Source organism: Etheostoma spectabile, chromosome 9, assembly GCF_008692095.1.
Source record: "Etheostoma spectabile isolate EspeVRDwgs_2016 chromosome 9, UIUC_Espe_1.0, whole genome shotgun sequence".
Classification (NCBI taxonomy): Eukaryota; Metazoa; Chordata; class Actinopteri; order Perciformes; family Percidae; genus Etheostoma; species Etheostoma spectabile.
Window position 1 is genome coordinate 13,338,740 of NC_045741.1, and position 10,915 is coordinate 13,349,654.

The following is a 10,915-nucleotide window of genomic DNA, read 5'->3' on the forward strand; positions in this document are numbered from 1 at the left end:
GTTGATGTGTTTTTTGTTTCTCACAGAAGGGTTCAGGGTCTGCTAACATTTTGTGGTTTTTGATTTAGACCAACTGTGAGAACAAAAGCACAATTGAATAATAATACAACCTCAGACTCAGTATTCCTGTACAAATACCACGTAAAGTATTCCTGTCTAATATAGAAGGGTACCCCTAATTCATGTCCCATTACAGCACTCTCTTGTCCATAGAAATCTGTAAGACACATCTACAGCATGTAACATGTAGTGAATATACAGTATTTGGCTTTAGTCATCTTGGATTCTGAGAGTTTGGGATTGTCATCATTGTTTTCACTTATGTGACATTTTATAGGCCATTGATAAAAACTTTTCATAAACTGTATAAATTTCACAGATTAATCAATAATGAACATAGCTTGTAGTTGCAGCTGTATATATGTGGCTTCTTATTTGCATATTTGATTTAACTAATGTACAGTAGTTTCGCTATGTTGCAGATTAATAGCTCCACGGGTCTGAAGATGCAGTAGATGTTTTTGTAATGGTAGTGTTATTTGATCTGTCAATTGGTTCACAGCTCACTGGTCAGGTTGGGTGTCAGCAGCAGCAAAGACCTCAAGTGGCCTCTAGGCGGGATGAGGCTCTTTTTTCAGCACAGGATCCAGGAGCTCACTATTTACAGTTTTGTTTTGGGACAGAGTCTAATGAAACCCAACAAACTTGTTGAAACCCACCAGAAGCACCCAATGTATTGTTCAAACTCCAAGTAAAGACACTAGGCTATGAGGGGGAAAAACTGCACAGACAGAAGGAAGATATTCATGCTTTGCTTTTAATCACTAAATAGAAAAAGTATTTCAGATGTATTCTTGAACACAATATACAATTTAATACCATACATTGTGTGAAACATTTAATAACCCACCTGCAACAACTGGCGGACTTGAACATATTATTGACAATTAAAAAAAGAAAAAAAGAAACATCTCTCATGCAGATAGTGCTAAATCTGGCTAACCATTTTGAAACAACTAGGACCAAAAAAGCTTGAACATAGATAAACAATGTTAATACTGACACTTTTGAATTTCAAAACTGCTAACAAGTTTGGTCAGAAAGAGTTCACACATTAGCACAATCAGTTACATACGATCATGTTTTGTTGTTATTTCAGAATGATTCACGTCAGTGCCGGGCGTATTGTAGCATGCTACCAATACCATCCCTGTGTTATCTACTTTTACATGAAGTGCGTTAAGTGTAAAAGGAGACAATCGCTTTGTGTTTGTCCATCAAACATGTATCTATCTGGCCTCATATATCAGCAATCTGCATTCAAATGCTGGAGCTTAGGTTGTGTGTGACAAGCTGCTTAGAGAAAATAAGCTATTTGTGTACTTTGATACCAAGGTTCTGTGTTCCTTAGCTAGCTTGTATGTATCCTATATCCAAGCACATGTAGTTTAACATGTCCTCTATGTTGCCTCTGGGTTTCCAAATTGCTGCTGTCAGATGAAAACCTTGTAGCTTCAAAAACTCAGTAGAACCAAAATTGTTTTTTCACCGAAAATAAAAGTATCTAAGAAATTAAACGAGGACATTCAAAGTCCTCTATAACATTCTGGCTATTATTAATTAAAGAAATGTAACTAAGTTTACATTTCACAGAGAGAGAAACAAGAATTTTCAGAAACACAAAAACATACCATGATATTATGATTTCAGGTGATGCCAGAGTGGGAACATTTTTGGTTTAATATTCATGCATAATAAGCTTAATATAAAGTATTGTATTGTCTGTGACATTTCATTAAAAGATGAACTTTTATGTGAAAATTAAAAAGTAAATGTTGTAGTTACAAGGTTCTCATGTGACAACAACACGTCTCTTTAGCTGCTGCTCTGCTGGGCTCTCAAAACATTGTGCGAATATATACTTAGATATATTTATATATATTTATATATATATATATATATAAAAAACAATATATAATACATATATAAAAAGACTCTAATCCAGAGTCTTCTACACATTAGACACCACCACTTCCAGGTAATGCAAGTGCATATAAATTAAAATAGATTTTACACTGAACCAGTATTTCTTATTTACAAGCTTAAAGTATAGAATAAATACACACTGTTATAAACAGCAAAAAGGACCAACTTGAGCTCCTAGCGACAAACAGTAGAGACAAAGGCATGGAGTGATGGGATAAGGCCTGATGACAAAGTCAACACATCCACATCCACACACATACACACACACATCCACACATCCCCACACAACACACACACACAACACACACACACACCACACACCACACCACCCCACACCCACACACACGACACACACACACACACACACACACACACACACACACACACACACACACAAAACCTTCCATACATACATACAACATACATGCTGCACACAAACGATTGCCACTTAAGCATGCTGGAGTGAAATTAGATGAAGTACCTTTTGAGTATATCAGTAAACCAATGTGAAAATGGGGAGATGTGATCATAGATGCAACTAGAACATCCATAAAATCTGTTGTGGAAGCCATAGAAGCAGAAATGTGAGGTCTGCAAAACATTTTCAGAAACACAAAGAGGCGTTTTTTGGTCTGTTTCAAAACTAGAGCATTTAATTATCATCTATTTTCAGTTTTTTCCCGAATAGTCTGCCATGATAAGTCAAGCAATTCCATCTGTACCAAATCCCAATAACCCGACTGTCCTGGAAACCTGATACAGCCAAGGGGGAGAGTTAAAAAAAAATCAATTGACGTCAATGAGCAGCCGCTGCACTTGAGGGATTTTTATTGTGAGGAAGAAATAGCCTGATTGTTTTGGGGTTGTGTCCGTGGAGCCCAGAGGGGTTTGTAAACCATGTGAATAGTGGAGCTGATTAGGGCCTGAGAGCGTCTTTCAGACAGGCAGCTGTAAGAGCACCTTTAATCATCTGGTCTCGGCCTGATTGCAGAGTGGCAGGGGGGCGTTACATCAGGCAGGTCTGGGGTCAGGACCCGTTCTATCTAACAAGATTATTAAAACTGCAACATACCTGTGGGCTAAAAATAGATTCACCACTGTTGTGCATTTCGTCCTTGGCAGACTTCATTTCTCATTTTATCATAGATCTAAGCAGCTTGTTGTCATGAGCTGTTTGTATTTCTGATGATTTCACCTTGTGGTAGATTCATGTAGGTTATGAAGGTTTGAACTGGACTAACCTCTTTTTCACACCACCACAAAAACAAAAAAAAGTCAAAAAGACTAAATCGAACATATGAAATGTCCTAATAAATTTACACAGAAAATTTAGCAGGAATATCTGAATATCTGGAATATCTACCATTTAGTTTTAAATGTAGGATTTCATATCCTTGCTGAGATTTGGCATTACAAGTAAAGTTCTGTTGTGAAAAGATGGCAAGTCCCCAATGGTCTGCAGACCAGAGGAGATATGATGTACAGAGAGATGGAGTATGAAAATAGATTATGTATTTAAGTGTAACTATGACATTCATTGACCAACATCTGATAGAGAAAGCGACAAACTAAACATGTAACATGAACCATAAGTGAACCAGAAGCGTCTGAATTCCACGTGTAAAACATTGTGCTCAGATTGACAAACAAAAGTAAGAAAATGTGCGTAAAATGTGGGTGTTAATGGTTCCCTATTCCGATGAGTTTGTCCAAGAGTTGTTTGTCGACATTTGTTTGGATTTCTCTATTGCCCAATACATGGAAGACAGTTCTCTTTTTAACATATAAAAAAAAGATTTTGCTCTTTCAGATAGGAAAAAAAAAACATTTCACAGACATACTAGTGTGTTCAATAAATAAAAAACTATTATAAAGACAATAGTAAAAAAGGCACACAAAAGTCCTTTCACAAATGGTACAGGAAAAAAGTAAACTCTTTCTCTTGCTATACAAATGTGTATCCATCAGTAGATCTTACTCTATGCTACTTCTAGATCATATCATATCTGTAAAAAAAGTCTTAAGGTACAAAACTTCTCTCAGTAGTGTCAATGTCCGTTTAATGCCAGTCCAGAAAAGAAAAGTAACTATTTCCAAAACTGGCCAAAATCCTTCATGTTCCACCCTCAGTCTCGCCTGTCCATCAAGACTAAAATGTTCGCAGTAATTATTTCCTGAGAACTCTGAAGCCGCCTCACTGAAACTGTCCGTCCGTGTCTGCTTCAAACACCCAAGTGCAAGACGCCCCTGTGCGGGACCAAACTAAGCCCTTGCTTCTGTGGGCTTAAGCACAGCTGCAAGAGGATCTCCCCTCTTTTGCCAAAAAACTTTCAGATCACCACGTGAGCCTGATGATGGAAGCCTATGTGTCTGTGGGCGACGCCTCATGTGTCACAATCTCTATTGCCGGCTCCATCATGCTGCCCTCCTCAAACTCCTGACTTTCCAAATAGTCCAGTGGAGGAGAACGAGAATCTCCAAGACTATCCTCTTCCTCTTCTAACTCTTCTTCTTCCTCCTCGTCCTCCTCCCCTTCGCCATTTTTCTCTATTCCATCCAAGTCCTCCTCCTCCAAGGTGAGCTCAAACTGAAATTTCTCCCCGCCTCCCTGACCTCCAGTCCCTCCACTGTGTCCGTGTGTGACCTGGTCGTAAAAGGGCGGGGAGGGACTCTGGGGGATCATGCTTTGGTACCAGTTCCTGTTATCCTCCAGGGTGTCCAGAATGTCCTGGGCGTCAGGGTGGACCAGATCGGCCCAGGTCTCCCACAGAGGGTGGACAATGTAGTCGATGAAACCCACCTGAAAAGGAGTAAGAAGAGGCAAATTAGAACTGGAACTGAGATTCTTTTAACAATTTGTTTTATATGTGGATTTATACATCCTTGTTGTGCATAATGCAGTTTCTATGTCCTTGATTGCCTACCTGGCTCTTCTCCACCGAGGCTGTGTGTTTATCACACATAGGGCTGATCTCCATTCCCCTCTCCCTCTCTCTGTCTCCTTGGTGGAAGAACTCCTCCATTATACGATCAGTCCACTGACGATACAGCTCCAGGGACTTGGTGGGGTTACTCAAGTCAGCACAGTGCACCATGTTACGCAGCACCTAAAGAATAATACAGAATTGCAGTTTAGTAAATGCTTGCATTGGGATAATCATTTTCAGTTTTTTGTTATTTCCCCAAGAAATCTCTAAATGTTTCAATGGGTTTCTTTTGCAGAAAATTTGTAAAATGTGGAAACAATGAGCCAAGTGTGGAAAACAACTTTACAACAATTAGATTTAGGAGAAATTAGATTCTCATATAACCGGCATTTAAGGCTAATTCTATAATGTACTTTGGAGTGAGAAAAGGTGTGACAGTAGGCAGGCTAATGACCATTGGCTATGTAACCTCCGCCAACACTGGCTATTGATTGGCGCTATTTAAAGCTGGGAAAAGAGAGATGGAGGGCTGACAGTATGTCCAATCACAAACTCCCAGTCCATGTAATGTAAGATATTGTTTTATTTTATGCTGTTACCATTACTATTATTACTTTTTTATTTTGCAAGAAACAACACCTACCTGCATCCTGTCGGTGTAATTGTCCAACAGCAGCACTCCAGAGCTTGTCACCTTCTTGGTCTCCACCATTGTCTTCAGATCAGCCAGCAGACTCATGTGTTTGGACATGTCGGTGGCCAAAACCTGAATAAAAGAGAGAAAAAAAACACCATCCTCAGCATTCGGATCATTTGAACAGGTGGATTGATTGAAATTGAGATGACAGTAGAAGAGAAAAGAATAGGAATCTGGACATATATTACCATGTCAATGATCATCTTGCGGAGGGACTGTCGCTGTTTCTTGGTGAGGTTCTGGAAGATATCGCAGTTGTCTTCCTGTAGTAGCTTGAATCCCACAGCCAAGTGATGGTTCTCTAGCACAGACTCATCGTTGTACATTAGTGCCAGCTCAGAGTCTGAAAAGGTGTTAAAAAGAGATATTAATATATTAATTTATTTTATTAGCTTGTTAAAAGCACCAATTTATATATTTTAAAACAAAGCAACACATTAACTAACTCAGTCCTGTGATGAGTAATGTTTTGACTTACTGGTATTGATTAAGAATTGGTTTGATACTCCAGGATGGTCAACATCATGGATAGCTGCAGCAAAGATGGCTGCTAGGATCTCAAGATCTGTAAAGACCGCCTGAGAAAGGGTGGGAAAAAAGATCATTTAACTTTTTTTGAAGGTAACCCCCCCCCCCCCAAAAAAAACAGACTAATCAATGCCATTTTTTCCTCAATCAAGTAACAAGCTAGCGGTCTGCCTTTCTGTAAAATGTCACTGTGAGAGAGTGTAACACTGTTTCTGCTGGCTTTGATAAATGAATGATAAGGAGCCAAGAAGAGTAAATCAGGAGCTGAAGTCTGGGGCATTGTGACCTGACTCTATCCTACCAGCTAATCCAATTTAAAGAGAGCTGTGAGAACATGCATGTAGGAATTTCTTTTACAAATAAGGCATGGAGGGACGAGTGCTGGTGGAAAGAAGGGAAGTTCCCTGAGTAAGGGGAGGTAAAGATGATTAAATGGAAGGATGTTTAGCTCTTCAAAGCTGGTGTGGCTATCCAGGAAAGCACATGAGGTGATGTAAGAGCTAACTCCTCTAATTTAGTTTTCCTTTATTTCTGTGCATGCACACTGGTACCCAAGTCAGAGGAAATTCTTTAACATCCAGCGTTAAGAAAGATCTACTCCAATTAGATAACAAAGCCCTGTGATGTGAGGTATTAAAACAGAGTACAATAATTGACATCATACTATAACTTACATCCAGCGCTGGAGTGGAGAGGAGGATGTGTGTAGATTGGGCTACGTCGGCAGCGTGCAGGCTGTTATGGTAGGCCACATCTGAATGGTAGTGATCTTCCAATGTCATCATGTAGGCCACCAACGTATCCACGGGGATCTTAAATGTTTTTAACAGGTCTCGCTCCTAAGAAAACGACATTGCAACAATATTTAGGAATAATTTGAGTAGCAATCAAACAACAATTATGTAAGTGAAGACACAGCAGAATGCAGAATTTCGGACACTTCTTACCTGAAAAATGGCGTACATGATGCAGGTAAGAGGCCTGCTGTGGGAGTACTCCGAAACAGTGAAGATGTTCAGGCCCCACTTGTTGAGGTCCTCCAGCTCCTTGGACAGCAGCTCCTCCTTATCGGTCTTGACGCCAAAGCGTGATATGCTGCTGCCGGAGAGAGAGGGCCCATGGGAGACCTTCTTGACTCCGCTGATCTGTGTCATTAGCTGCTGCTTCTGCTGCTGCTTCTTCTTCTCTCGCGTCTTGGATGTCGGCGACGGCATCTCCATCTCATTCTGTTTGTCTGAGGGAGGGGACAATAGAGATTTGTTGTTTTTAGTGGGGACATTGTGAGGAAGAAGTGTTTAAAATTCCCAGTTGACCTCATACAGCATGAGTCTAATAATTTAATCTACTTCTCAATAAAAACTGGGAATTAATGGCTGACCGAGGACCCAGGTGCACTTTCACTACAGAAACACCTGCAGCTAGTTATCTCCTGAGGGATTTATTGATTGCATTCATTCATCATCTGTGCCTCCATTCATTTGTTCATTCATGCTGCCCTGTCTTCCACGCACAGTCTCTCTCTGAGCTCCTACTGTTCATTCGTCTCTGTCCTCTCTACACCCCGCCATACCCCCCCATCACTCAGCAGGTGGCTCACATCTCATCTCCTGTTCTTTTCACTCTCATAGTCAGTCCATTGACAGACTGAGAGCTGGGGCTCCTACACAGTTAAGGCAACTCCATAAAGTCGGCCCTTCAATAAACTGCTCCATCTTCCGCAGCTTTATCAAATCACAATGTAGTTATAGTGTAGATTGGGATTTCTATGCTTGGTTTATTTCATTTGTAAGTTTCTTCAACCACATTTAGTGTGGCCACAAAAAAAGCATGTATCTAAAGCAAGTATGAAGTCCAAAAGTACACCAAAAACCTTCAAGGCTTTCATGTAATATTCCTTTAGAAAAAAAACTATTATGAATAAAATAATATGCCAGTTGTCACACTTTATCCAAAAATAAACACAGAAAACATCCTGCAGGGACTGACTGGCTATCGGCACAAATGTGAGAGGCACACTGATCTATCAAGCCACGACTCAGCTCATCGCTGGCCTATCCGCCTTCCCCTGTGGAGGGTTATTCAATTACCAGCTGTAATTCAAATAATCACTTTCACTCTCACACACTCTCTCTCTCTCTCTCTCTCTCTCTCGCACTGTTTTCTCTGCTTTTCTCTGTGTCTCACTCTTCAGTCCTCCAGTGGTAATTGAGAATGGACAATTAAGCACTCTCAGACATGTGTTGCGGGGGAAACAAGGGGATGAGCAATATATTGCCCTCTAATTTATTACAAGCCATCATTATAACCTCTAAAGTGTGGTATTTGTGTGGCCTGTTAATGTGTGTGAGCGATCAGAGACGGACAAGTTTGCCATGTCATTCCTATCATCAATTTCTTCATAAGTAAGTGCCAATATACGCCATGCACTCTGTTTCACAGTTGACTTGATACGAGTAATAAACTGCTCAGGAGGTTTTATTGCACAGTTAACATGATCCTGGTATCCATGTTCCACCAGATGAAGCCTCTCTGTCACATTTTGGCCTATAATGTTTCAGTCGGACATGGACAGACCTTTTTATTTGTTTTTTCCTCCTTCTGTTTTTACTTTTGTCTCCTTTGCATTTAGCTTATCTTATCCTTTCTTTTTTCTCAATTTAAACACTGATTTACAAAGAAAAAAAGTTAAGGTAGCTGAAGGACAAATCTCTTGTATTTTGCCATGTTCTTTCTCTCCAATTCTTCCTTCTCCTTCCCTCTACTCTGTCACCTCCCACGTTTAGTTTGATTTCTTTTTCATCCTCCTCCATAAGCGCTCCTGTGAGAGACGCAGATGCAGTAGGGAAGGTGGGGGGCTGAATATCTTTCAGTGTATTCCCTAAACTAGGTGTGTTCTGCTGCTGGCCGATCAAAGGGAATAATGACAGAATTCTGTTGCGAGGACAGCTGTGGCCGTGGAAAGGCACACGTGAATGGCCAGCATGCTGTTCACCAACAATCCTTATATAGATAGAAAGTCAAAAATCCTGGTCTGAAATGGCCCCCTATGAGAAACTCTGGGATCTTTATTTTTTTTAGGGAATTATCCAGGCTCCATTAACACTGTTTAAACAGTCAACAGTCTGCCTTTCCATCCACTGGAAAATTAAAAACCCAGATACAATAAAAATAAGAATGACCTCTGCAAAACCAGGTATGTGGCAAGAAAATGTAATTTCTTTGGGTCTGAATGAAGGACTTCATAGTAGAATCTATGAAGGACTTCATAGATTATAAAGCAGAAACAAGTGCATTACTGACATGATACTAATCTTAATGGATGAAAGGATTAAACTGTTTTACTGGACAGCTGAGACCAAACCAGACCAGCCGTGTTCCTTGGGCCATCCCTTTATTCCCCCTCCCCCCACTCTTCACTAATGTTCTTTATTTCGGCCGCCAAGAGGGGAATCCTGATTTCTTTATCGAAGCGATCTCTGTCTAGAAAAGGCGAGAGAGAGGTGTGGGGGCAACAAGGTGTCCCTGCTGACAAAGATGCCCTAAGACAGGGATGACTCACTGAATCTGCCGAGCTCATCTCCCTGCCAGCAAAGGGGGATCCTCTATACCTCTTATTTTTTCCCTTACTGCAGTCAGCTCCCTCACTCTCTCCCTCCCTTGTTTGCTTCTTCTCTGTCTCTCCTCAACCCTCCTCTCACTTTCTATGATCTGGCTGTGAGGGACCCGACAACCACACTACACCGGATCAGGATGCCAATTGATTGGAAGCACAGTGTCTATCAATAGTCTTAACTACATCTAGGTGCATTCTGTCTGCCTTATACTTTTTGTTTGTCAATCTATCTTTCTTTTAAGTCAATAATTCACATGTCTATCAACTTTCAACTTGATGTCCTCTAGCTGTTGTCACACTTCTGTGTAAATATCACATTTGCCAAAAGCCAACTTTATACCTATTTGCAGAAATTGGTCGATTGTCCCACTAGTGCTGGTTTACATATTTATATTTATTTTCCCCTACAGCAACTTAATCATGTGGTTTTTGTACCAGGGTCATGAAGCATTTTGTACATGTGTGAAACAAAAATAACAGAAGACATGTTTTTAAATACAATATGAATACACATATATTTAGCTCAGGTCATATATTCTCAGATCTGTGCAACCCACACTGACGGCATCCAGTTGCAATCCACTTACTCCAGTTCTGGCTAACAAGCTCCCTTGTCAGTCAAATGGCACTTTTTACAGTAGCCAGCCACCTTAAATACCTTTTTTCCCTTTAATTCTTTTAGAAATTTACATTTCTTACATATATTTTAATGGCCATTTTGAGCCCGATGCCATAAACAATCTAGACAAAGCTTAATGGCGCAGTGTTTTATGGTCCGCCCCCACAGACAAGCCTGCCAGAGCAACTTGCACAGCTTACCATCATGTACTGAACCTCCACAAAAACATTGCAGCAAAACAAAGAAGTGGGGATCAGTGTGAGCCACTGAATATTTGTGGATATTTGTATTTTTTTAATGTTTTTTTGGGACTTAATGTTCTGTGGTGATTTGACGTGGATTATAAAAAACATATTGCTGAATTTGTTTGTGTGATTTTGAGTGCATGTACACAACACGACTTTCATTTACCTAGGAAGGTGTTGGAGATGAATTCGGAAACCTGATTCCCAGAGCGACTCATCTCAGATAGGTGCGTCAACTCCCGATTCAACATTCTCTTGAACTGCAACAGAGAAAAATGTAGTGGAGGAGGGAGGGGGGGG

The 10,915-nt window shown here is 40.4% G+C and overlaps 1 protein-coding gene across 4 annotated transcripts in view; it reads right to left on the reverse strand.

Moving 5' to 3' along the window:
- Positions 1-2,659: 2,659 nt before the first annotated feature.
- The window catches only part of pde4ba (phosphodiesterase 4B, cAMP-specific a), a 192,436-nt gene continuing 184,180 nt past the window's right edge, over positions 2,660-10,915 (reverse strand). For all 4 annotated transcript variants that reach the window (XM_032524911.1, XM_032524912.1, XM_032524913.1 and 1 more), the window contains 8 exons: positions 10,782-10,875; positions 7,086-7,372; positions 6,813-6,977; positions 6,089-6,188; positions 5,799-5,953; positions 5,557-5,679; positions 4,911-5,093; positions 2,660-4,786 (listed from right to left, as the gene is read on the reverse strand). In XM_032524911.1, coding sequence (XP_032380802.1) covers positions 4,349-4,786; positions 4,911-5,093; positions 5,557-5,679; positions 5,799-5,953; positions 6,089-6,188; positions 6,813-6,977; positions 7,086-7,372; positions 10,782-10,875 — 1,545 coding nt within the window. In that variant the 3' untranslated portion in view covers positions 2,660-4,348. The remainder of the gene's footprint in view (positions 4,787-4,910; positions 5,094-5,556; positions 5,680-5,798; positions 5,954-6,088; positions 6,189-6,812; positions 6,978-7,085; positions 7,373-10,781; positions 10,876-10,915) is intronic.